The sequence below is a fragment of the Pseudopipra pipra genome, chromosome 26, assembly GCF_036250125.1.
Source record: "Pseudopipra pipra isolate bDixPip1 chromosome 26, bDixPip1.hap1, whole genome shotgun sequence".
NCBI classification, from domain to species: Eukaryota; Metazoa; Chordata; class Aves; order Passeriformes; family Pipridae; genus Pseudopipra; species Pseudopipra pipra.
The window spans coordinates 3,903,979-3,931,232 of record NC_087574.1 but is presented as its reverse complement, the minus strand read 5'-3'; the positions used below and the strand labels follow the sequence as shown (position 1 = coordinate 3,931,232).

Sequence of the window (27,254 nt, the reverse complement as noted above, 5' to 3'; positions counted from 1 at the left end):
TCAGTCTGGATAGAACTAGATAAACTGACAGGGCAGGGACTCAATCTGTTCCTGGGGCTCAGCGAGAAGTGCCCCTCACGGTGCCCCCGTGCCCACAGTGATCACCCTGGGCTGGGACACTGGCAGTCATTTCTTATGTTTGGATTAACCCCACTTCAGCCCTCTTCTGCCGCAGAGACATGCCAGGAGCAGCCAAGGGGTGGGAATCTGCAGCCTGAGCTCTGGAGCCTCTGCTCGGGGTCGATTTGTTCCAGCAGAGCAGCCCCAGCTGCTCCCCGTGTACCCCAGAGGGCCCTGGGGCTGCTCCTTGCCCTCGCTGTCCCTGCCCAGGGCCTCTCCCGGGGCCTCTCCCGGGGCCTCTCCCGGGGCCTCTCCCGGGGCCTCTCCCGGGGCCTCGCGGAGGGAGAGAGGAGAGGCCAGGCCGCGGCCTCGTGCGCGCTCCCCGTGGCGTCATCGATATACACGCGGCGTCACTATATCACAGATGACGTCATATAATAAGATACTGACATCATCGCTGTTGTGGCTCGATCCCGCCCCCTCCCGCCCCTCCCTTCGTCACTTCCGGGGCGGGTCCCCCCAGCTCGCCGTCGCCAGGAGACGTGCGCGTGACGCCGCGGCGCGCAGGCGGTGACGTCACGGGCGGGTCCCGGCGCGGGGCAGCGGGAGCGGCGGCGGCGGGTACCGGGAACGGGGAGCGGGAACGGGGAACGGGACGGGAAGGGACGGTTTGGAGACCGCCGGGCCGTGACGGGTCGGCGGGGAGGCCCCGGTCGCTGCCCCCGGCCCGGTTCTCACGGCCGTTGTCCGCAGAGGCCGCGGCGGGAGCGGTGCCGCCATGGGGGAGCTGTTCCGCAGCGAGGAGATGACCCTGGCCCAGCTGTTCCTGCAGTCCGAGGCCGCGTACTGCTGTGTCAGCGAGCTGGGCGAGCTGGGCAAAGTCCAGTTCCGCGACGTGAGTGTCCCCGCGGACCCGGGCGGACGGGGGGATCGGGACCCCCCGGGAGCCCCGCGGGATCGGGAGCCCCACCCGCCCCCGCCCCCGTGTCCGCAGCGCAGAACCCCCCCGGGCGGCGGGGGGGACGCTGACCCCGCATCTCTCCCCGCAGCTGAACCCCGATGTGAACGTGTTCCACCGAAAATTCGTCAATGAGGTCCGGAGGTGTGAGGAGATGGACCGCAAGCTCCGTACGTTCCCCCCGGGGCTGATGGGGCTCTGAGTCTGCAGTTTTTGCTGATAAGCCAGTCGAGGCATGCAGAAGCTGCAGAGCAGCATTAGGAACAGAGCAGAGAGGGGTGAGGGCACGGGATTCACCTCCTGGAAAGGTAACTGACCAAGTAGACAGTCTTGGAATAGGAGGTGAAAGGACTCTCAGCTGCTGATGGGGCCAGGTGCAGGTGGGGTGACACTGAACTGTCTGTGGTTAACACTGTCAATGCTGTCTCCCCAGGGTTTGTGGAGAAGGAGATTAAAAAAGCTAATATTCCTATCATGGACACTGGCGAAAACCCAGAGGTGCCTTTTCCACGTGACATGATTGACCTGGAGGTAATGATGTGTTAAGACTCAACTAGTGTTTCACTCAGAATGGAAACAGGGAAAATTGTCCTTATGGGTCAATGCCTGCAGAGCTCAGCAGCAGAGGGGCATTGGCTCAGTCCCCAGCTGGCCCTGGATGTGGCTCTGCCACCTCACACGGGCTGGGTGTGACTCACAACACTGTGCTGCTTCTGTGTTTATCCAAGCAGAAGTGAAAGCCCTTAATAGGAATTTCACTGTCAAAATGAGCCAAAACCTGCTGGAACTACATGATTTATGGTGGTGGGTCATAAAGTTTATTAGGGTTTTAATGATTTGAAGAAACTGCATCAATCCAGTCCATAAAGGACTGGCTGAGTGTGAGAAGTCTGCAGTTGCCTTAGAAGAATGTGGCAAATCTGGATCTGTGCCACAGCACTGTGGAGACACACCTGTAATTCCATAGAAATTAGGTGGGGATGTGAAGTATCTCATCTGCTTCCGTGTTCAGTGCTAGACTGAACAGCACTTATTTATCAAATTGCTTTAAACCCCTTTTCCTTCTCTTTTTCACGTCTTGCAGGCAAACTTTGAGAAAATTGAAAACGAGCTTAAAGAAATCAACACCAACCAGGAGGCTCTGAAGAAAAACTTCTTGGAGCTGACAGAATTAAAATTTATACTGCGTAAAACTCAGCAGTTTTTTGATGAGGTCAGAATACCGGGGGGGGTTAACACTTGGGGAGCTGGTTCTTCTTCTAGAAATTACCATTTTTATTCTCAGATATATTTCAGTTGCTCTTTTGGGTAGCAGCATCATTTTATGCTTTGTTTAAGAAAGCTTCTCAAATTGTTTTCCATTTTTCATGCAGAACACACAGCTACCCATGATTTACCTCCTACAATGCTGGTTTGGGTTTGTTCTAGTTAAGCAATGATTTGTTTAAAAATTGTGTAAAATAGTTAAGACATGAGCATTTTTAAAGCACATCAACAGCCCCGAAATTTGGTGCTACAGTGCATACTGTCCCAAGTGGGTTGGAGTCTCTTTGGTGCACATGCAGAGGAGTTACAATCAAGCTGAATTTGTCTTCAGCCTTTGAACTGTTATGTGGAGACTAATCAGGGTCATAATATAAAGTCCTCTGAAGTAATAGGTTAATTAATTGATTGAGCCTTTGATCAAACCCTGAAGGTTTCAGAGGTCAGTTCCGGAGCAAAGCTGCCATATAAAGTCTTTGACATTTTGTTAATTATCAGCTGGGCCAGGAACTGGCAGCTTTCACTGGATCTGAGAGGAGCTTCTCCAATGTCAATCATGGCACCGACATAAATCCTGCTTGGGAGAAGACACAACCCTTCCTCATCTAGGCAGTCTTCCCAGAGAGCTCCTGGGTGTTTTTCAGGACACATTTTTGCTGAATAGTTGTCCTGTTTCCTCTGATTCCAGGATTTGATCAAAGAGTTCTTGACAGAAGTGGCTCCTGGTGTTTACGAGGGCTGTTGTCGAGCGGAGCTGGGCTCCTGCACGCTTCAGGCCATTGTTCTAACAGTTTGTTTCTTGGTGTTTTGGCACAAGATGCTGCCTGTTCAGGCACCAAGGTTGGTCCTGTGCCACCACCAGTCGTAGTCACTGCTGACACAGATTCTGCTGCTGATGTGAGGGTTGATGGGTCGTGGGGTTGATTTCAGTACAAAAAAACCCGTCGTCTTCGAGTGTTGAATGTTCACTTCCTGTTTGTCCAAGGGACACTTGTATTACCCTGATAATCTATTACTTTGCTGTGTTAAGGTGCTACCGCCTGCTCTGAGTATTAAGTAAAATCAGGTACAGCTGGTGCTGAGCACTTTTATATCAAGAATGAATCCCAAACTAGTAAGGATTGGGAGGGACCTTAGAGCTCTTCCCCTTCCACCCCCTGCCATGGGCAGGGACACCTTCCACTAGACCAGGTTGCTCCAAGCCCCGTTCAACCTGACCTTGTTAATTACTGTCCTCTCTGGTGAGAGCTGCCTACTGCTTTTCTTCAAGTGCAGGTTGAAGTTTAAAGATGAAAATCAATTTTCTAAACAGTCCATGTCAGGTCACCCACGGAAGGGAGGTCATGGCAGCCTTACATGAACCGGCCACAGAGAGCTTAGATATGTTCTGCTCCTCTTTGATAAGGTTTTCTCTAGTAATAAAATATACCAAATAACATGTGCTGCTCTATGTAAAAGCAAGCTGAACAGCTTATGGGTGATGTTCAGCAGAACATAAGTGTGGACAGTTTAAACCTGTCTCAGTTCACACTGTGCTCAGCAAACAGGCAAGTGAGAGCCCTGAGCAGCCCAGGGCGTGTGCCTGGTGCTTCTGCTCACCATCCCAGAGTGGCCAATGCTCCCTTTCCCCAGACTGCCACTGCTCAGCACCTTCAACACTTGAAGACTTCAATGAGTGGTAATTAAGATTGTGTTATTCATAGTAATGAGTTGCACAAGAAATGGCTGGCTCTCCAAATTCCTTCATGCTTGGTGTTCCCTCTCCAGAGTTTGAGCACGGGGGGAGGGTGGGTGGCAAAATGTTCCCCTGTTCTTCCTGTGACCATTCCAGCCCAAGAAGCCATTTCTTGTTCCAACACACCATGTTGATGATTATGCTCCTTTTCTCAGTCTTCTTGTCTTTGCTTATGAAGAACAGTATGAGCTGGAGAGATTTCTCTGAGAGCTTTTCCTTGAGTGTGAGCGTAAAAGAAGACTGGAAAAGTAACGGTTAATGGCATGCAGTCCCCTCCTCCTCCCTCCAACTCTTCTGCCATCTGCTTTTCTCTATCTGCTTTGCATCTGTCACTTCTGTCTGGCTCTGGGTTAATTGTTAGATGGTGACATGAATCCTTTTAAGTTCTTGTGAACACTGATTTTTGTTCTCTTTGTGACCTGGAAGGGGCTTGAATTGTATTGGGTTGTGTTGGGCATCCAGAGCTGTTACAGGTCAGGACTGGAATCAAGAAATGGGGAAAATGAACTACTTTTGAGATTCAGGGTGCTGATCTGGGTACTGATCAGGGGAACAATAAGCAATTTAAAAATGTTCAATAGGGAAAACTCTGCTTCTTGATTACTGGCATGGAAATGTAGGGGAGTTCCAATCCTGAATGACCTGATGTAGTAAAAGCACTCCACAATAACTCTGACATTTTATTTGGTGCTGGCAAAAACTCGTATTCAAAGTAAATTTCCCAGAACCCTGTTTTCCCACACTGGAGCTGGATAGTTCTTCCATTTGCACATAGTCTCAATATTTTAGTAAAACTGGTCTAACCTACATTTATTCTAAACTGTTTTGTTTTGTAATTCCATCCCCTCTAAGCAGGACTTGTCCTGAATAAAGGACACATAGCCCAAAGGGACCAAGGTAATGTTAAAAATTTATAGCAAATTCTCTCAGGTGGGGCAGATCCAAAGTTGTCATGTGTGCTGTCCTTCCTTTTTCATGTTTCATCTGCTAAAACGTGGTACACTTCACAAAAAAAATATCAGACAGTGTCTTGATGACTGTAAATACAATACAAGCCTCTTAAAATTGTAACTTACTGTTCTTCAGTGTCCTGAAATTGAGATGTCAAACAATCACCAGGATGTTTGGTCTGTGTGTTTCTTTTTGGGGTACCAAACTTTCTTATTTTGGTTGTGTCCTCTATGAAGCAAAATTTTCATTCAGTTTTTGATGTTGCAACAAGTTGCCTTAAAGATGAAAGGACCAGGAGTTCCTCGTGTTGCCTTTCCAATGTGAATGAAGGGCTCCCTCCCTTGTGTGACGTGGGTAAGCTGCAGCTAGTGTTTGTACAAGCAATCGAGCTGCACTGGGTGTCAGCCTTGCAAAAACTCTTGTATATGATAAACACTTTTATTTACCAAACAAGTGAAGTGTTGGAGACATTTTCACTAAAACTGATGCAACTGTGGCCCAAATAGAGAAGCTGGGGCTGAGTCACTGCACTTTTGCAAGGCTGCACTGTGTGTGTGCATCTGGCGTGGCCTTGGGTCTTCCACTGTGTTTCAGCAACTTCCCTTGATGGCTCTATGAGGAAGACCTCCTGTGTACCACAGAGGGTAGACTTGGGCCCTCTGGTCGTGCTCAGGAACTGTAATTTTTGGCATTTCATTATATAAGCTGCAGAGGTGAAACTAAGTGTGAGGCGGGGTTGAACAAGTGTGAAGACGGTGCATTAAGAGTGATGTGATTTGAGCATCCTTGACCTGAATTGCTGACACTTACAAGCTGTATTCCTAAGAATTTTAGCATGCAAATGAGTTGCAATGAAGGACAGTGTAAAACTGTCTTGTTTTAATGCCTGGCTGTCCAAGAGCCTCATCACCAGCCTGCCCTAAGCAACCCATCTGGTGTGTCTGGTTGTGAGACATGGTGAATAAGGATAAACTAATTTAATATCTGGGGAAATATGAAAGTCAAGTGTGTTTCTCTGGTTTGTGCCATTAAAAATGGTTCTTGGGAACATCACTTGTACTTAAAACTTGAATTTTTTTTTTAATTCTGCCTTTCTTCAGACTTATATATCCCCCAACCCCTTTGTTGCAACAATCCTCAAACCTTTCTTGTATGGAAGCCCTGCTGAGCCATTTCACTTTTCCTCTTGTTTTTCTCCTTCCATGTGTAATTCTTGCTGTCTTTTCTGTCATCTCGTTCCTCTTTTTGCAGTCTTATGTTTGTTCTTTCTTTTCTTCCTTCTTTTCTTTCTTTGTCTCCCCCAACTGTCTCCTGGCTCCTCATTCCCTGCATGCCACTAACTGGTTTCATTAGATATTAATTGATTTGTGAATTCAGGCTGAATTGCATCATCAGCAGATGGCGGATCCAGACCTGTTGGAAGAATCCTCTTCACTGCTGGAGCCGAGTGAGATGGGAAGAGGTGCCCCACTCCGACTTGGGTAATGGCAGTTTGGGCTATGACCTGGCATTGGGGTTGTTGGATTGGGGATTATGAGCCTGTGGAATCAGCAATGATTTGATCACAGCTGTGGAACTTTCCACCCCAAGCAGATGAAAACTGATCTAAAACCAGCTGTTGCTCTCTGCTCTTGTCCTGCCTACATTAACTTCCCAGTTCGTGATTGTGCTTCACATGTTTCTCTGCACCAGTGAATTATCCCAGTTTGTTCCATGTAAATCTGTCTGGTTGTTTTTGAGACCTCCTGAACTCTCACAGCTTTGTTGGAAGCTGTAACTACCACGAGCACATAATGCTCTGAAATAAGTGCATAGTTCTATATCCTCTTTATCAGCTGCTTCCAGGCTTCCTTGTGTGTGTGTAGTTCTTTGTCTGGATGTGGGTGTTTGGGCTGGTGAGGTCTGAAGCATGAGCCCAGGGCACAATCACTGGCAGCCGTGGCTGCTCTAACCCTTGCAGCCGATGTACCAGAACCCCTGGGAAATGGAGCCTAGGAACTGTATATCTAAATGCATTTGTTTCTTCTATAAGCAGTGGTTTATTTTTTCAAAAAGAACCACTGCCTGTGCAGTTGGTTTGTTGTGTGTATTTTTAGAGGACCTTCCGTTTTGCTTAAAGAACTAATGTTAAAACAAGCTTTGTGTAGCTCTCAAATGCGATGCTGACCCCCCCAGTTGCCGTGGCGTGCTGGGTGTGAGGCTCTGGGGTGGTTTGGGTGCAGCCCCTCACGTCTGTGCTGTCCCCTGGCAGGTTCGTGGCTGGCGTGATCAACCGCGAGCGCATCCCCACGTTCGAGCGCATGCTGTGGCGCGTGTGCCGCGGGAACGTCTTCCTGCGCCAGGCCGAGATCGAGAACCCGCTGGAGGATCCCGCCACGGTAACAGGGACTGTCGGGGGCAGCAGCAGAAGCCTCAGATGTGTAACAGCTGTGGGTCTGTAGATGGAAGCCTGTGTCCCTCTGAGCTCCCTGCAGCAAACGTTTGGGTCACGTCCCTTCCCGGCACCTACTGCAGCCTCTGAGCTTCAGCGACAAATGTTTTCCCTTTTTAGTGAAACAAAAATAGCAGGCTGGATGGGCAGTGCTGTTGAAAATGAGAAAACAACTCAAAACATGGACTGCAGCAGGTCCTAGTGACTTCTCTGGCCCAAACTACAAGTGCAGCTCCTGTATGTACACAGTTCTATATGACTGGTGATCCTCCTTGGAAGAGGCTCTTTGGGACACAGGCAGTATGTCCCATCTAAAGCTCATTTACTCTGAACTTGGACTTTTCCTTTTTTCCTTATTTGCTACTCGATAATTTAAACATCTGCCTGAGAACTGTTGGCTTTAGTAAAAATAGAAATAATTTAGTAAATTATATAAAATTATAATTATATATTATATAATTATAAAATTTATATCTATAAATTTAGTAAAGATAGAAATGTAAACATTGTGATTGGGCCTGGTTTACATCCAGTGTCCTCTGCACTCAAACCAGTGGGCACTTCCCAAACTTGGGGAACCCTTGCTCTTACCCAGTAAAGGTTGTGTGGGGTCTGCGTGGGAGCTGCCCTGGAACACAGACCCAGGAGGTGAAGTTCAGTAACACCTCTCTTTCTCACAAAAGACTGATGTGTTCCCTTGTCCCTCCGACCACTGGTAGCTGACCTGTGGAATCATCTGTCTGCTCGGAGAGATTTTGTTCTTATTGTGCAGAACTTCCTTAAATTGAGGTTACACCTAATGTAATTATTCCTGAAACATTATGTTAAAATTTCCTAAGTAAGGTAGAACAATAACTTGTCAACAAATGCAGGAAAGGGGCCCTGGCTGCCCCCACGGACACAGCTGTGCAAGGAATGTCCCGCCGGCCTCCCTGGGAAGGGAGTGGTTAAACTCCCCTTCATCTTATCTTCATTCACTCTGTAGCTTTTGGCTTGATTCTGTAGATGAGCTGACTGCGCTAAGTGCAGATAAATATTTCATTGCACCTCCATTATTTTTGGAGATCTTCCCAGGTTTTCCCTTTTATTGTATTGCATAGAATCGATAATGGATAATCCGGGACATTTTGCTTCAGTAAACACAAATACAATGCAGGTATTCTGTAGTGAGGCTGGGAAAATCACTCTCCTTGTGACTGTTTCAGTGTTACTCAGGTACATTCTTGACCCACTGTGCACATCTGAGCTCTGATGTACAGACTCAGTGGAAGGAAAAGGAGAGCTCTGGCAATTAGCTGTCATCCTAATTTCTACAATTCTTTCCTCTGTTCTTAGGGGGATTATGTGCACAAGTCTGTGTTTATCATCTTCTTCCAAGGTGACCAGCTGAAGAACAGAGTCAAGAAGATCTGTGAAGGGTATGAAAGTCTGACAGCTGGGCAGCTCTCAATTATTTTAACATTGACATGACTTGATATTTCTCAGCTCCTTATTTCATGGTGGCTGCAGGAGCACATATTTTGACAGCAAATGAAATGTGCCATAAGTAGCTGAAACATATTTTACAGTCAAACTTGCCATTCCACAGCCTGTAATGCTCAAAAGTATACAACTGCTGTGCTAGGGAATGCCAAAACGAAGAGAGTATTGAACTCTGGGACAGACCTGGTGGGATATCAGTGGGATGTTCTCACAGGGGAGACAACAGTGAGTGCTTCTTGCAGCAGCTGCTGCTAGACAGCATTCCCCTGCACTGGCTGGCCAGCCTCGTGACAGTGCCCTGAGACACTGGGAGCACAGGGAACAGAGGATTCTCTCTCACTTCCGTTTTCTTTAGCACAGCTTCTGTTTTGACCTAAAGCAAACTTATGCGCTCCAGTGATTTAGAGCCTGGAGCTCTGCTTGGCAGTCTCTGCTGATCAGAAACTTCTCTTAAGGTGCTTCTGGCTTTATTTCTGAGCTCAGGCTCAGCCCTGACCAATTGATCTTATTTCCATCTCTGTCACTGAAGTGCTTCCCTGTCTTCCAGGTTCCGGGCCTCCCTCTATCCATGCCCAGAAACACCCCAGGAGCGGAAGGAAATGGCTTCTGGTGTCAATACCAGAATTGATGATCTTCAGATGGTAAAATAACTGGGGTCAATGCCCTTTTTTTCTTCTTTTATTTAGTGATATAGTTGAAAACTTCTCTGCATCCTATTAAAACAGGAGGAATTTTGGCCCTATTACATGACCTTGTTTTCAGCTCCAGGTGGCTTGAGAGCAGCAGCTCAGCAGTGCAAGAGAGATGTTTGGAGACTGCTCAGTTGTTTCTGTGTCAGGGTTTGGAAGGGGGTGGTTTGATCTTTCTGTAGGGCTGAGCAGTTCATAGTATACAAGTAAGTACAGGGAACTCCATACCAGGGAGCAAAGAGGAACATGTGTGTGTGAGGAGATCCTGTGTGCTAAGGCTCTGAGAGCATGTTGTGTAATTGTCTGTTTCATCTGCAAGTACTTTGAAAACATTTAAACGTTTTTCCAAGCTGAGATAACAATGCTAACATTAACTTAGCTCTTCTTTTTTCTGCCTGTCTTCATATTTTCACGTTGTGCTGTCCTGAAGAGCTTCTGCTTTACAACTAATCTCTTGTGCAGCAGCCTGAGTGTTGGTAAAAAGTAACCAGCACCCAGATCTCCTGGGTGCCAGTTCTGAAATACCTGGTGCTTGCTTCAAGGAAGAAAGGCAGTATGTAATAATGCAGAAGGATTTAAGGGATTTGAGACAAAAATTGAGACTATGTTAGAAATTGAAAGGAAAAAGAGTTGAATTTCGTCTGCTTATTTGATACAGAAACTGTCTCAAGGTGGGAGTTGTGTAGCACGGCTGTTCAGCAATTTGAAAGTAGACAAGAACTCAGAACCAATGTAACTGGGAGGATTCAAAGCTGCATGTGCTCTGTGTCCTCACTTTCCCTGCAGTCTAAGACTTTCCACTCTGGAAATCTGACTTGGCCTGAGTTCGATATGTTCCAGTTGGAAAACAGCCTCAGTAGGAAGCACTTTCTCCTTTTCCCTTCAGTAAACAAGTTTTTCAGGGTAATTTGTGTGTTTTTGCAAAACAGCAAACCCCTCACTTGCAGAGCTCTTCTCTGCTCTTTTAACCTGGGTGGAGGTATAATTTTTCCCTGTGACCTTGGCATAGTTCATTGTTTGAAACAACCACTGACCTTGGGGCTGGAGGAGGAAAGTAATCAGAAAGCATCCCTGGAAAAAGTGTTTAGGCCCTTTAGCAGAACTAATTAACATGGGGATTACAGCATGGACTTCAGGCATGGGGCAGCCTGTGCGTGGGGTAGGGGAGCGGGCTCGTGGTTCATCCTCTGTGGTTAAGGCTTGTCTAGTTTGTGCACCTGGCCTCACCTTTTTCCTGCATCTCTGAAAGGTGCTGAACCAAACAGAGGATCATCGCCAGAGGGTTTTGCAGGCAGCTGCTAAAAACATCCGTGTCTGGTTCATCAAAGTGCGGAAGATGAAGGCGATTTACCACACCCTGAACCTGTGCAACATCGACGTGACACAGAAGTGCTTGATTGCTGAAGTCTGGTGTCCTGTTGCTGACCTCGATTCCATCCAGTTTGCTCTCAGGAGGGGCACTGTGAGTAGCTGCTGTGCCCGTCAGCTGTGGCAGCACTGCATGGATTCATTGGTTTTTCCAAATTGTGAGCCTCTGAAAACCATCCCCTTGGGCTGTTGGAATCAGCCCTCCCAGAGGACAGTTTATTTAACGTGCAGGAATCAGGATTTATACATAAATGTTGTAACAAATATGTTGTGTAAAGGTTTAAGTTCAGGAGAATGCTGGACTGGTGAGGACTTTCCAGTGTGTGAGTCCTTTGGTCCATTTAGTTATCGTGGCTGTGCTCTATAGTCTTGATGTCTGGATACAGGAGCTCTCCAGGATGTTGGCAAGCTCACCCTCTGCTCAGATAGACAAGAGAGTTGAGTGTCTTGAAGTCCTTTCACTTGCTGTTTTAAAAAAACAAGCGAACTCTTTCATGAGTTTTCTTGTCTGCCGTACGCAGAGAACGTTCACCCTTACTCCAAGTAGTTCTCCTCCTGCCACACAAAGTGGAGAGCAGTGGAATCCTGGCAGCCTCCCTCAGCTGCTCCAGTGTCTCATTGTGCAAGCACACTGCAAGCATGCAAGCTTGCAGTTTTCCAAATGCCAGCAGGAGAGCCATGTCAGACTGTCCTCCGGTGCTCCAAGGGTGGGTTTACTGATCTTCCCTTTGGTTTTGTTCAAACAGGAGCACAGCGGATCCACCGTCCCATCTATTTTAAACAGGATGCAAACTAACCAGACCCCACCCACCTACAACAAAACAAATAAGTTTACTTCTGGCTTTCAAAACATTGTTGATGCTTACGGCATTGGGACATATCGGGAAATAAATCCAGGTAAATTCGGACTTGGAGCAGTCCAAGACATCCACCTCAATTTTTTAGTAATGATGTTTCTCTGTATTGTCTGACCCATGTGGGAATTTCTGATACTCAACAGCTTTCAGAAGCAGAGGGGAAGCCGTGGAATTTTATCGCTAAATTGCCTGAATTGTACCATGGTGAATCTGGGCTGTGCCCTGGGACTGTCATCTCTCTTCCCTTACAGCACCCTATACCATCATCACCTTCCCATTCCTGTTTGCTGTGATGTTTGGGGATTTTGGCCACGGAATCCTGATGACTCTGATTGCTGTCTGGATGGTGGTGAGGGAAAGCCGGATTCTGTCCCAGAAGAGTGACAATGAGGTGAAGTGGCAGATCATGCTGAGATTTGCATTTCAAACAGAGTTGCTGCTTGGTTTACTCCCATCCATTTCCCCTGGAGTTGACAATGTGCATTATTCCTCCTTTGGAATTTGTGAAACACATGAATAGGCTGGGAAACCTGAGGAGCACGGACTTGAGTAGTGTAGTTTCATAATAGTATTGAGTTGCTTTGCTTTTTCTTTCAGATATTTATAGGAAATTATTCCTTTTTGTTGTCTGCAGAAAATTATCAAGTAGTAGATAAGCTAGTGTAAACAAATCACCCCAATTTCTGTATGTATATATCCTATCTCCTCAATTCTTCCTATTAACTGCTCAGGGTGGGATTTGCTTGCTCAGGGCTGACAGGAGCTGAGCCAGAGTTGAGATACACTGGCAGAGCATGGAGGAGGCTGACAGGGTCTGTGCTGCCTGGTTGCAAACTCACGCTGCCAGCTGGGGGTTGCATCAGGCTGTGCAGTGCAATTTATCCTCTCCAGCTAATCCCAGGTTCCCTGTGGACAGCCACACCACCCGTTTATCCTGGTTAGCAGATTCTGTGCTGCCATGCTCACTCTTACTCCCTTTAATCCCTGCCAAGGGGAAATAGAGACTTTGGGCTCTCAGTCCATACAGCTGATGTTTGTCCTACAACAGACTGAGTTCCCTGGTTTGTCTTTAGGAGGGACCTTCTCTGTTCTCATGGACCTTCTTTGTTCCTTTTGTGTTTCTACATTAGATGTTCAACATGGTGTTCAGTGGTCGGTACATCATCCTGCTGATGGGGCTGTTCTCCACATACACAGGCCTCATCTACAACGACTGCTTCTCCAAGTCCCTCAACATGTTCGGTTCCTCGTGGAGCGTCCGGCCAATGTTCACTAAAGGCAACTGGTCGTGAGTAAACCCTTGGAAACTACATAAAGACAGACAGTGAGAAGCAAGTGACTTGTCCTTCCCCATTGTCCTCCCACTTCAGGAAAACAAAAACTTCTGAACTTGGTCTCACGTAGAATTGGAAGAGGGCTGTGAATGGGACGATATCTGTCAAGTTTCAAAACAGGTGGTTTTTTCCCCAGCAAATTTGTAAAGATGCAGTTTCTCACCTTCCTCCTCATAGACATTGCAAGATTCCTGTCCCCTGCACCTGTCTTCTTAGTGATACTGAGTGAAAGGTGGAGAAACAGGTTTTTTATTGATTTGGGAAAATCTCTAGGACCACATAGGAACCTTGAAGTTCTCTCAATTTGAGCTAGTCCTTGCTCTCACAAGGGAAGAGCGTTGTTAGTTTTTACACAAAGAGGATGGCATTGCTCGTGTTAATGTTTGTGTAATGTTATTCCCAAACAGAGATGCCTTGCTGGAGACCACCCCCCTGCTGCAGCTGGATCCTGCTATCCAGGGAGTGTTTGGTGGGCCCTACCCCTTTGGCATTGACCCGGTAAGAGCTCATCCTTCCTCTACAGCCACCTCTTTCCTGCAGCTTTGAGCTCCCATCAAAACAGGTTTGATTCCTGCTCAATGGTGGGCTCAGTCACTGTGAGACTTTTCCCAGCAGAAAACCTTGTCTGCTCATTTCCCCAAAAAATATCTGTGGGACAAACACAGCTTTAAAAACCTGCTCTTTCAGCCTGAAATTTCCTGGCTGATTCATACTGTTTAGCTTAAAGGGAGCATTTTTCTTCTCCTGTTTTCCTTTCCCCAGTGTTTGCCTGACTGGGTGTTGTTTTTCACAGATCTGGAATATTGCCAGCAATAAGCTGGCCTTCCTCAATTCCTTTAAGATGAAGATGTCTGTGATTCTTGGCATTTTCCAGATGCTCTTTGGTGTCGCGTTGAGTCTCCTCAACCACATGTAAGTGCTTTGCCCTGTTTTTCTCGTGGTGAGGGGAACGTCTTTGGGTGTCGTGTGTGTTGGTTTAAGATGCTGGAGCCTGTCAGCCCTCACCTCCTGGTGGAAGGTGCAGTGCAGTTGTTTCTGGCTGTGTGTGGAACTGTGTGTGTGTGAGGCAGTTCCTGTGCTCTGGCCCAGCTGTTGTTGAGCTGCTGAGTCCCTGCATTGTCGTTCCAAAGACACTCTTCATGCTCTCACTAAAAGCTTTTGCCCTAATTCTAATGAAATGTAATATTAAACTCTCTTTTTTTTTTTTTCCTGTAGCTATTTTAAGAAGCCACTGAACATATACCTTGGATTTATCCCAGAAATGATTTTCATGTCCTCCCTCTTTGGATACCTTGTTATTCTCATCTTTTACAAGTGGACAGCCTATGATGCTCACACATCGAAGGAAGCACCGAGCCTCTTAATACACTTTATCAACATGTTTCTGTTCTCCTATGAGGATACCAGTAATAAGATGCTTTATAGTGGGCAGGTGCGTGCTCTTGCTAAAACAGGATCAGAGATGCTTTGTGATATTGGAGCATTTCATTGACCTCCTGATAATTGTGAAATGAAGTGTGAAACATTTTTCCTCTGTGACAGAGGGTTTCTGAAGGCTGATAATATGTGAAGTTGAAGAAGGAAGGAATAATCCCTATACCGGGAATTTAGATCAGTCTGAGCATGTCAGCTGTGGCTCCAGAACATTTGGATCCTGATTAATAGTGGAATGCAATTAGGAGTATTGCCCAGTCTCTGCAATGTAGTGCCTCAGCTTAGCTCAGACACAAACACCGTTTCCTTCTAGCACTATCAGACATCTGTCAAATTCTCATTCACTGCAGGATCTTTTGGATTTTTCCCTAATCTAATCCAGTCTCAGCGTTGAATGCTGTATTCAGTCAGTGGGGGCAGCTGCAGGCCTTAAGTACAGCTCGTCTTGCTGTTCCCAGAAGAGAGGCGTAGTGCAGCGTCCACATGCTGGGAATTCAGCCGTGCTTGCTGGGTTCTGTGTGTGTTTGAGCAGTGGCTGCCATTGAATCACCTGAGACTTGTTTCTTTTGCAGAAGGGGCTCCAGTGCTTCCTCGTGGTCGTGGCATTGCTGTGTGTGCCGTGGATGCTGGTAGCCAAACCCCTGGTCCTTCGCCAGCAGTATTTAAGGAGAAAACACTTGGTGGGTGACTCCCCCTTATATTTTCCACATGAAAACTAATTTTGGTTTAAAAGCTGTGTTTTCCATCTCGAGCTTGGATACATGGGTTCACACTGCATTGAGACTTGTAAAGTGTTTTTGCATATTCCTGGGCATACAGGGAGGTAGGTGTTAGTGGAGACAGAGTGTTACCTGCCTGCTTCCCAGATCTGGATCCAGCATCAAACCTGCTTTTAAAACCCCTTTATGTTGGTGGTGATCAGAACAGTGTCTCTGGCTTGGGCTTCAGCAGCTGATTTAGGAACAATCTCATTGGCTGCTGGATGCACTTCTGTGCCTGGGCTAGGCTGGCAGTTTCCCATTGATGAGAAACAGAGATGGGCTTGGTTCGCAGACTTCTCAGCTATCTTTGTTAAAGCGGTTTGGATGGTAAACGATAACAATTAAAAGGAAAAACAAACTTCCACAGTCACGTGAGAGGTGGTCTGCTGGTGTGCTCTGTAGGTTTCCAGCTGCACTGTGAAGTACCCGTGTGTGAGATGCAGGAGTGTGGCGCTCGTGTGAGTTCTCCCTGCATGTCGTGCTGAGCTGTGAGGATGTGCAGCGAGTCAAAGATCAGTTCAGTTACGGACACTCCCTCTCCCTTCTCTGACCATCTTTCATCCTCCCATGTCCCCTCCATTCGTCTCCCTTTCTCTTTTTGTTTTCTTCCTCCTCCCTCTCTCTTCTTCCATCCACCCCCAGGAAGGGCAGCCCGAGGAGGCCCAGGGCAGCACGAACGCGCAGGCGCTCGAGGCAGCAGCGGCTGCAACAGTGAGTGCTCTTCAAACTCGCCTGATGCATTACAGATGGGAGTTGGCTTTCTGTCTGATTATCAAGGGAGCATGGAATGTATCTGAGTATCGTAAGGGAATGACAAGTGCACCTTTAGGGTGAAAAACACTTTCTCTTGGAAAGAGCAAAGTTCAGCCAAATTGATACATTCTGGATGAACACCCAGGCTGGAGGATGATAGTTGTGCGTGCACAGAAACACTTCCTTGCAGGGGTGCTGCTTGAATCCAACATGCAGAGCAGCACAGGAATTCCTGCTACCACATCCCCCCAGGTTAAGTTCCCCTTTTTTTCCTTTTCTTGCATATTTGTTTAAGATAGATTAGGATTCTTCTCAGGGCAGCATTTCTGTTTGCATTACATGTTCCCAAACACACGGTGATGTGATGGCCTCCAGCAACTCTCTGTCAGTAATCACTGGATTTGTGACACCTCTGCCTTGTACACACTTTGACCTGAAACTGTTATGAAATGGTTGTGTACAAACAAACCTCTCAGTGGCAGTTGTTTCGACTTATCTGTCTAAGCCTAGAGATGGCCCTTTCCTGCCGGAGCTTTCTGGTGAGGATTGTGGCAGCCCCCAGAACTTGGTCCCCAGTGCTGCCTATTTCAGCTTGGTTTTAGTTGTGAATGCTGCCTGGCTGACTAGAAAGTGTGAATCTCACTGACTGTGTGAAGCACATCAGGCTCTCCACGTGCCAGAGGTGCCGGAAGGGACGGTTTAGCTGTTTCTCTTGTGACATTTTAGTTTCCTCACGGAAATGTCAGGCATGAAAATGGATCTTTTGTGCATGATCCATCCAGCGTATGAAGTGCATCTCCATCAGGGAACTGCAAGGGGAGGTCTTGCGTGAGGTGTGCTGAGAAGGATCAAGTAAATAATTGGAGTTGTTGGAGCCGTGTTTAGGTTGGATGGTTTACAGGGAATGGATACGAGTCAGGTGCGAGGGAAAAGCTGCAGAAGTGCAAATTCACACAGGCTGGAAATACATATATAGAATATTGATGTGAGTCATCAGTGACTTCTGGTGTTTCAGAGATGCTGAAAATCCTAATAAAAGCATTGTCTTAGTTGTAAATGTGGGGGTTTCTTTTCATTTATTTTTATTCACAGTATAAACACCTACCAAATTTGTTTTTAGAAACCTGACAAAGTCTTTAATTCACATCTGGCATTTTGGACAAATTTATAGTTCAGCCTAAAATGAAAGCAGGCTTATAAGAACAAATGAGGTAAAAGAACTCTGAGCAGCTGTTCTGCAGGTCTGTGCAAGTGTCAGGTCACAGGACCCTCAGCCTCCTTGGTCTGCATGGGCATCCCTGAACTTCTGCAGTCTGGCTGTGGTGGGTCAGCTTGGTCACATCCCATGTCACAGGTGACCCAGGACAGTGCTGAAGCTAGACACAGGGTTTGTTTCTGTTTGTGGTGTTGGAGTTTCCTTCTCTGGGGATCAGACTCACAGGGGTCAGGTGGGAACTGCTCCTGGTTCCAACGTTTCAGCTCAGTCTGCGGGTTGTTCTTTTCCCTTTGAGTCCTGGAGGTGCAGCTGAGGGTCAGATGCTGAATGTCAGAACAAATGTCTGTAAAAAAAGCTGCTTGCACAAGGTAGTTTCCAAGCAGGGAAGGTCTGGTTTCCTGTGTGATGTTGGTGTGCCTGGGGCTGGTGGGAGCGAGTGTGTGTGTGTTTGTGTCAGCGTGTTCTGCTCTGTGACCTGCTCCAGGACCCAGCAGTGGTGTGTCAGTGCTTGGCCAGCCATGCTGGGGAGGACATGGGCTGTTGCATATCAGAGCCAGCAAATGATCTCTGAGAGATTTGCCTTTATTTTCCTCAGGGTCGCAGTAACACAGTAGAAATGTGCCAAAGATTCATTCAGACAGACTTTTTTTTTTCCCCAGCCCCAGCAGGAATCAGCACCTTTCCCATCCGAGCTGGGAAATACCTGCCTTAACCTGGGCCTTAATATTTAATATTTTGTTTTCCTCTGTGAGCTGCTGCTGCACATGAAGTCATGAGAAACCTGCAGTTTTGCACTAAAACCCAAACAACACTTTGCTCTTTCTTTTCTGCATGTGTCAGGGCACGCACAACTTTGGTGGGATCCGGGTGGGCAATGGCCCAACGGAGGAGGATGCTGAGATCATTCAACATGACCAGTTATCTACCCATTCTGAGGAGGGGGAAGAGGTAAGCACCTGAGCATCCTCGCTCTCAGGGCACTGCACTCGGCAGCAGGATGAGCTCGCTGGGACTGAAGTTACTCATTTCCAGGCTGTTTAAACAGCAACATTCCCAGTGAAGTGTTTTCATAGCAGTTTTCTCACTGACTGTCTCTTAGTCACTCCTGGGACTCCAGAAAAAGCAGCATAATTTGCATATCATGGGAGATGTGGCTCTGTATGTCCCCATGACAGGGAGCCACCGTCTCAGTGGTGCACAGCACTCCCAGGTGGTATATGTTACCTGCTTCTCCCATGCCCTTGGAAATCCAGGGGCTGTATTTCTGAAGCACTGAAATCATGTTTATATATTCATTTTGACTGCTGGGAGTAATATTAATTACTTCCCTTTCCTCTGGGAGAGGAGAAAAGCAGTCATCTCACGTAGTTTGGGAGTTTTCTGATGCCTCTGAACGACTGCAGCAGATCCTGCCTCTGTAGTGCATGGGATGTGTTACTGCTTTCCGTGGCGTGTTTAGGAGGGAATTGCTGAATGTGTTCATGATTAATGTGATCGAGACACTGAACTAAATGTAAATTTATGTTTTCAAGCCTACAGAGGACGAGGTGGTAAGAGCACAGCAGCTTTGCCTTCATGTGTACCTGGGCCATTTCCCATTGATGTAAAACGTGCTGAATTGAACATGTTATGTCACAGCATCTTGTTTTCAAAAAGATCTTCCTATTTACATGTTACAGGCCATTTTTAATTCATACATGCATACATTAACAGACTTTTAATTACTTTATCTGTACAGCTTGTCTGTCTGATCCCCTGTCTGCAGGTCATTCCCAGTTACCTGGGAAGCTGCTCAGCTGGAGGTCTGAAAATGAAAAGTTTTCACTTTTTGAGCCTCTGGAGAAGTCTCGGTTGCCTTATGTTGTGTCTTTGGTAATTCTGTGATGCAGTAAACTGTTTAAAGAGCTTTTTTCCCCAAACTATCTGCCAGGTTAAGGATGACACTGGTTGACTCAGTGAGCAAATACAGCACAACCAGTCCAGTTTCATGTAGTTCAACAGCTGAACTGGGCAGAGGCTTTGTGTAAAAGAGAAGCTCCATTCTGAGAAACTGCTCTTCCATAAGCACTTGTAGCAATTATTTAAAAAATGGGTTTAGCAGTACTCATGCAGGATTGAGTGTAGGTTTCAGCACTATCAGGTAACCAATTTTATTACAAAAATTGCAAATGCCATGGAAATCAGAGCAGCTTGACCAGGGCACTGCTGCTGGAAATTGTGCTGACAGTGGTTTGCTCAGAGCTCTGCTGTGCACAGGCCCATGTGGAATGGGGGGCAGCGTGCTGGTGTACCTGATATCTCCCTGAACCTGGGGAAAATGGGTAAACCCACAAGGACTGTGCCACAGCAATCTCAGTGCTCCCACTCCTGGCACAGTGGTCGTTCTCTCAGGCAGTTGCACTTGGGCTGTGAACAGTCATTGTTTAAACATTTCACATTTCCCACATTCCCGGAGCTGCCGCCCAGCTCATGTGTGCGGGAGCTGGGGCTGAAGAACTTCACAGCTCACGTTCTGTGCAGAAAGAATTAGGCTTTTGACAGCTAATTTAACTGAATTGTTTGAAATATTTATTGCCTTGGATATACTGGGGGAGAAATAAGAATATAAATAGCTTTGTGTTCATGCCTAGAGCATTAGTCACTGGATGTATTTAAAACATCGTGTTCACTTAAATCTGAGCAGTTTCTGGAGCATGGATTAAATCCAAAATGCAGGGAATGCTTTCCCAAGCTGCAGAATAAGAAACTGCACTACATGGTAGACTTCCTTGTAAGTTCTTTTATTATTGCAGAAAATTACCAAGACACAGAGACTTTGCCAGTGAATGGTGCACAGATGTGACTTTTTCAGGATAGCTTCATGCATTATTTTTGCTTTCAAAAAGGGCGAGTTCATATCTTGCAAAATGCTCCTGTTGCTCCTTTAGCAAAGGCACACACTGTACAGCTTGGAGCACTGTCTCCTTCCTGTAGAGGCACCTCTGAGGTACTGGGGAATGCACACCAACGCCATCTTCTGCTGAACAGTCTTTTCCTGGCTGAGCCCGTGGATGGATTTGGAATATCTGACTTTCACACGCTAGAATGTGAAAACAATATTCAAGTCACAGCGTTTGTCGTTCTGCAAAACCTGGCCAGACAAGATCCATTTTTGCATTTATAAAACTGATGTGCTGAGCCAGGAGCAGACAGTGTCAGTGTGCAGCGTCACACATGGTGTCCCTGGCGATAGCAGCAGGTCCCCTGCCCGTGTCCCTGCCTGGCTGGCCCATGCTGGGCTCCCAGCTCCCCTCACCCTGTGTTCCCTTTGCAGTTCGACTTCGGTGACACCGTGGTGTACCAGGCCATCCACACCATCGAGTACTGCCTGGGCTGCATCTCCAACACCGCGTCCTACCTGCGGCTCTGGGCCCTCAGCCTGGCCCACGCACGTGAGTGTCCCTCCCAGGGCTGAGCTGTGGGTCCCTGTGCCTGCTCCCCCCACACAGGGGGAGGCAGGGACACGAGGGGCCTCTCAGGGTTTAGCTGGCACGGGACAGTGCTGTGTGTGTGTGAGCTGGGAGCAGTGAGCTGCACACAGGGTCTGCTCCCACAGCTCTGCTGAACGGGAGGGAGGGAGCTAAAGACACGGAACAAGCAAAGAGCTGCTGAACAAGCACTGTGTGTGACAGCTGGAGGCAATGTCCTGACACATTCAGCTGTAAAAGCTCTGACCCCTTTTCAGTTTCCCACCTCATTGTAGTGGAAGTTTGGTTGACTTCAGTTTTTGGTTGACTTTAGTTTGGTTGACTTTAGTTCCCACTGACACAAGCCCTCTCCTCCCCTTTCTCCTGGCAGAGCTCTCGGAGGTGCTCTGGACCATGGTGATCCACATTGGCCTCAGCGTGAGGAGCCTGGGAGGAGGCCTTGGCCTCTTCTTCATCTTTGCTGCTTTTGCCACCCTGACAGTGGCCATTCTGCTGGTCATGGAGGGGCTCTCAGCTTTCCTCCACGCTCTGCGTTTGCACTGGTGAGTTACTGGGACGTCCAGAAACTTGGGGAGCTCTTCATAGCAAGAAAATAGATGTCACCTGGACTGTGCAGAAAGGCCATATTCTAGAAGGCAGAAAGTCTTTAAAAGAGTCAGATTTCAATCCTGTTGGTGGAGCAGCACCTGTCTCCTGATTGTTGCTTAGAAATTGTGGAGAGTAACTGAGCTCTGCGTAAAAATAAGCACTAAAAGGCTAAGGCTTTAAGACCAAAGCTTTGGGACCAGGGGGTAGGGAGGCTCTGGGCAGATCTGGGCAGATGAGTGTGCTTGTAGCTTTCAGCAGGACTTTCTCGTTCTGTCTTTTTGTCTTTTCCCTGGTTCCTGTGTTTATTGTCTTTCATGTGCAATAGCCACTGACTGCAATTTCCTTCTCATGCTCTTATTCATCATCATAAGACTTTGCCTTGGACAGGAGTGGCTTTGCCCTCTGCCCTCAGGGTGCTGTGGGATGGCAGCGAGTTTTTGCTGGTCTTGCTTTTTGCAGATGCTTTTGCAGCTCCTTTCCCATGATCACTGAGCTCCTGTGTATGCAGCCAGCAAAGCAGAAGGAATTCCTCTGCTCCCAAGTGTGGAAAGTGTTCAAGAGCTTTCTCTAATCCATGTTTAAGAGCACTTATTGTTCCACTTCAGATTGCCTGGTTAGTGGACTGGTGGGATCAAAGGAGCAACTGGGAGTGGGGTTTGCTCAGCCTGAAGCATAGGAGAGTCTGTGCCTTTGTGGGGTTCAGGCAGCTGCCACCTCCTCAGGCTGCTGATTTCCTGGGGGGTCAGAAGTGCAAAGGGAAGTCCCACGCAGATCACAAGGAATGTTCTGTCTTGCTTAAATGGGAAGAAAAGTTTGGGAGCACTCTCTGAAAGTAGTTCTGTAAGTGCAAAAGGTGCAATGCCTTTTAAAAAAAAAAAAAAGAGGAAAGAAAATCAGCCTTTTTGGACTTTTCCCCTGCTTGTGTGGAAGGAAAACTTTGGCCTTTTGCCCTCTCCACTGGCAGCTGGGGGGTCCTGGCCCACCTGTGTCTCTGTAGCCGAGTGAGCTGAGCTCACTCCGGGATCCCAGGGCGAAGCCATCTTGTGCCGAGGGAGCAGGGGGGGCACTGCTGGAAATGGCTGCTGGATGGTGCCTCTGTTTTTCCTGGCATCCAGCCTGAACCCTCCCTAGCAGTCACTGGAGAGCTCCTCTCTGGCTGGACGGAGGGCCCTCACCCTCTCCCTGCTGTCACCGCGAGGCCATTGCAGCAGCAACAGCAGGAGCCCTGCAGACCCTGCCAGGCACTGAGAGCAGTCCAAGGGGAGCAGAGAGCATCAGTGCTGTAACTCCAGATGTGGTGGGTTTGCTCTGCAATTCCTTGTGGATTAGAGGATTTCCAGGGTCTGGCCTCTCTGGGCTGTGGAGCTGCACGGCTGTTTCTGAGCAGCAGCTGGGGAACAGCTCTGAGCAACTGCTCTGGGCGGGCTGCTTGGCTCCTTTGGCACCCACAGGGATGGGCTCAGAGCAGAAAGCATGTTTTTGGGGAGGTACCTGTCTTGTGTTAATAACCACAATCTGCACCTATGGATATGGCTCACAGATACTTGGAACAGGTGTGAGCTGGAGGTCGTGGTTCAGGCAGGAGGTGGCTGCTCCCATTGCCAGGCTGTTCCTAAAGGGACATTAAAAAATCATCTGTAAATGACATAAGTCAGTGAAATGGCAAACAGGGAAACCCAGGTGCAGCAGCAGTGGGCACACAAATCACTCCAGCCTGGCAGACCAGTGCAGGGCACGGCCTGGCTGCAGAACTGCAGTGCTTATCAAAGTCCTGTTTTCCCTAAATGTGTTTTTCAGACTTGCAAGCCTATCATTTACACACTCTGAGAGAAAGTCTGTTCAGGCTCAGAGCCCAAACACCAGGTTTAAGGCTCTATTTCAGACTGCAAGTGATCTGCTGAAATGATTTTGTGTTTGCTGTGTTGCTTATCACAGGGAGGCACCTTCAGTTGTTCCAAAGAACACACTGTTCACATTCCTTTTTGCTCCTGAAGCAAAAACAGGGTGTTCCAAAGGCAGGTGTTCCCTTTTTAGGAGGAGAAAGGGGGAGTGAGGGTCAAATACAGCTGTCCTGGAAAGAGCAGATGGGATTTTCTGGCTGTGGGAGAAGAGTCACCTATCAGGAATTCGAGGTGTGGGTGGCTCAGCCGTCCTGGAAAGGAGGAGGAATTGAACATGTGTTTTACTGGTGAGGGAGTGCCAGGTTGTTCCATGTGCTGTGCCTGGCAGTCCCAAATGAGGGAGGTTTACTCTGTGCTTTTTGAGTGTGCATTCTTTGAGCAGGCTGGGTTTTTCAGGGCATTCTGGAGTGGAGGCAGCACCCAGAGTGCTGGGTGTGCATCGGGGCTCCACTGCAGGTCGGCACCAGTCTGAGCTGTTGTGCTGTCAGCTCCTTTTATTGTAACTCTCCTGAAATAGTTTACCTTTCCATTTGCTTTTCAGTGATGCAGTTTGACGTGAATGTTCAGATTAAAGCAGCTTCCCCCCTTTTAAGCTAGTCAGCTCTTCTCATGTGAGCCAACACAGACTGTGCCCAAAAGGAGAAGTTTAAAACTGTATTCAGAGTGCTGCTTCCCTAGAGGTGTGGGCATGCTGGAGCTGCATCCTGCTCTCAATCCAGTGAGTGGGAGTGGTAGAGTCCAGCTCTCCACTCACCTGCCAGGATTTGATTTTCCTCTGTAAGAGTCACAAGCCAGTGCTTGCCTGCAGCAGGAGCTGCTGCTCTGAGGGGCAGTACAGCCTCCTGTCAGGCAGGATGGAATTTCCTACAGTGCCTTTTCAGGAAGGAGTAACTGCAACAGTCTCTGCACAGACACCTCAGTGGGTTCTGACTGTCGGGTGTGCTGGAGGTCACCCCTCTCAAAGTGTGCCTGGGTAACACCTGACCCCAGGCTCTGGCACCTGCCTTTAGGAACACAAACACCAAGTGGGAATTTGCAGTTGTACCAAGTGACAGTGGGGGTTCCTGTTCCACAGCTGCCTGTGCAGCTGCTCCTGCTCATAGGACTGGAGCTGCCTGGTTTTCCAGTGTGGGTACCCTGACTGTGCGGCTGGAAAATCCACAGAACTACAGTCCGACAAACACGGACACTAATGATTAATGCAAAAAGCTGCAGAGTGGGTTTGCTGTAGCACTGCTGCCAGAGAGCTCCTGATCTGTTTGCTGACAGTGCTCACTGTCTCTAAATCCTCTGCAGACCTTGGTCACCGATGGGAGACACACAGAGAGTTTAGCAATAAACGGGGACATGTGACAGGCAGAGCCTGGGAACAGTAGTGCCTCGTGCTGGGTTCTGGACATTCCTGGAGACAACTGCAGAAAACCCCACTGACTGTTTATGCTGTGATTATTTGGTTAAATACGCTTTTCTCACTGGTTCTCTAACCTAAGAGCAGCCTCTCCTCCATCATCGGGCCTCCAGTTGTAACATTGTCCAAAGGGAGTGTTTGGATGTCAGGGCCAGCTGGAACTGTGAATCATCAGGGTTAAAATTTCAGTTACAGTGGGTTTGGGTGACTCAGATACCCAACCCTCTGCCTCTCATTTCCCTTTGCTTACAGAACAGTTATTTAGTCACAGGATATTTATGGAGATTATCAGGGTTCCTGAAAAACTGGAGCAGGTTGGCGAGGAGCCCTTCCTCCCACACGGAAAATCCTGCTCATCCTGGGGATCCCTTGGCCTGGGAGGCAGCAGCAGATACAAGATAAAGCTGGTTTTTTTCTGAGCATTTGTCTCCTGGGCTCTGTGGGGAAATCACTTTCTGCCAGCTAAAGCCAGCAGCTCTGGAGTTTGCCATGGGGAAAAATAATTCAAGTTTGTCTGTTTTTTGCTGCATAAAAATCCTTCTCCTCAGCTGTGTTAAATGCTCCCCAGTTTGCTGTCACTTACTGCCTGCAGAGACTTTGTTTTCCAGCGGATCATGCAATGTAAAGTGTCTGTGAAGCCCAGGCTTGTTTTTGCTGGGAATCAGGGGATTAGTTTCCCTGACCCTATTTGGCTGTCGCTGACCATTGGGCAGTTCTCTAGAATAATTCTTTTTTTTTACCCGAGTTCATTAGGGGCAGCAGCAGCAAATGGGGCTTTGCTAACGCTCGGCTGGAGCCAGCAGGCACATCCCAGCACAAGTGCCTGTGGGGGGGATGAACCAAATGTGCCACAGGGAATAAACAGCAGCGGCTGGTGGGGGAGTCTGAGCTCAGCGTCACGCGGCCGAGGCTTGTGCTCACACAGGAAAGGGAACTTTAGCAATGAGCTGGTGTAGAAAATGCTGTGTGCTCCCTGTGCTTCCTGGGACACCACAATCAGGGTGGGCTTCTTGGTTCTCTTGCCCTTTTGTTGCCCCTGGGAGTGGGATTTAAGTCCGTGGACAGTTCTCTGCCCCACACTGAAACATCGCACACAGATGGGAGGTTCATCCCAAAAGGTGTTATATTATAACACCTCTTTTTCTCTTTAAAGCTTTATTTTTTATAGCCAGTAATCATACTTTTAACAGAGTTCTTGCTAACTGCTCTTGTTGAGAGCTGCCTTTTTAATGAGCGATTGCTCTTCCCTCTCTTGCAGGATCGAGTTCCAGAACAAGTTCTACACTGGTACTGGGTTCAAGTTTCTCCCTTTCTCCTTTGACACCATCCGTGAGGGGAGGTTTGATGACTGAGCCCCCCTCCCCACACTCCAGCAGTGTTAAACACCGTGTGTGTGTGTGTGTGTGACTGACCCTCCCCTCCTTGTATGTCTGAGTCGTGTGTAACCCCCCCCATAGTGACAGTAACTTATTGCAGCACTCTTGAGCGTTACCATGGCATCCCAAAGCCACGAGCTTTGATGTTCTGGGGTAACGGGTGACACTGGATCACAGAAACCTTTTTGTTCCTTATGTTTACTCTCGAAGATACCAAGTGCATGATGTGTCTGTTTGGTGTGCAGTTGTGTGCTCCCTGTGTTGTGCATTCCCTGGCAGCTGATCAGGGCAGAAGAGAAATGTAGCTGTGCTGAGGGGGCAAACCAGTACATGGAGAAAAGACCTAAGAACCCCAGCTCCAGAAGAACGAGGGCTGCTCCCCCTCATGTTGCTGGAGGCTGTGGTGGGGAGGGGGCTCAGGCCTGGCTGTGGCCTGGGGCTGGATGGGGAGGGATGAACTGTGGTGTTGACTGTCATCTCTCACCGCAGGTACTGCCACTGGCAGTGGAACTTCTGGGGTTTCTGATTTAAAGCCAAAGGTTGCAAAGCCCTTGAGGCACGTTGGGTAGTGCCTGTATGGACTTGGCATTGGCGGAGGCAGCTTTTGCACAGGTGGAGGGACCAGTGGCTTACGCTGTCCTGTGCACTCCAGGTCTGAGGAGCACTTTAAGGGGGAGCAGAGGCCCAGGGAGGTCTCAGTGGTGTGTCCCTGCAGTACCTGTTGCTTTCTCTCCTGCCTGAGCTGTCAGTAATTCCTTGCCCTCCTCAACTCGATGTAGCTGTAGCAGCAGTGGGGTGTTAGTGCTGTGTGCAACCATCGTGTTTAATTCTCACAGTGGAGCTGAATATTTGTATATGAACAGATTAGAACAAAAATGAGAATCATTAACCTGGAAGTGAGGAGGATATGCCTCAAGGTACTGGGCTGCCTAAAATTAGGTGAGAAAGGTACATGTGCACTGCATGCTGCAACGTGTGCAGGGCACAGGGACCTTCATGCTGCACCTGGGCAGCCCCTGGGTGCTCACTGGGGTGTGTTTACAGACCTGTTTGCAGACTGAAGGGTGAAATCAAAGTGGAGCTGCAGGTGGAGCACTGACACAAGACCTGGTGTGTACTGCTGTCTGGATGAAATGCTTGACAGTTGCTGACAGTCACTGTATAAATTAAATGAACTGCACAACAAGTGCTTGGTCTGTTTTCTGCTTTCCCTGCGCTCACT

At 48.0% G+C, this 27,254-nt stretch overlaps 1 protein-coding gene across 9 annotated transcripts; it reads left to right on the top strand.

Moving 5' to 3' along the window:
* The first annotated feature begins 589 nt into the window (after positions 1–589).
* On the top strand, positions 590–27,218 carry ATP6V0A1 (ATPase H+ transporting V0 subunit a1). Of its 9 annotated transcripts, XM_064636294.1 has the most exons (23): positions 590–681; positions 814–955; positions 1,110–1,188; positions 1,452–1,549; positions 2,103–2,231; positions 6,345–6,448; positions 7,219–7,345; positions 8,734–8,816; positions 9,428–9,521; positions 10,819–11,031; positions 11,684–11,834; positions 12,046–12,185; positions 12,925–13,082; positions 13,536–13,626; positions 13,922–14,040; positions 14,344–14,560; positions 15,135–15,242; positions 15,966–16,034; positions 18,133–18,240; positions 18,825–18,842; positions 20,606–20,723; positions 21,130–21,301; positions 25,915–27,218. In XM_064636294.1, exons 2-23 carry the CDS (start codon positions 839–841, stop codon positions 26,006–26,008), a joined length of 2,607 nt encoding a protein of 868 aa, XP_064492364.1. In that variant the 5' UTR covers positions 590–681; positions 814–838; the 3' UTR covers positions 26,009–27,218. The 9 variants fall into 9 exon arrangements, with proteins under 9 accessions (XP_064492364.1, XP_064492365.1, XP_064492358.1 ...); XM_064636295.1 differs by lacking the exon at positions 590–681 and having other exon boundaries at positions 744–955; XM_064636288.1 differs by lacking the exon at positions 590–681 and having other exon boundaries at positions 6,366–6,448.
* Positions 27,219–27,254: the final 36 nt, after the last annotated feature.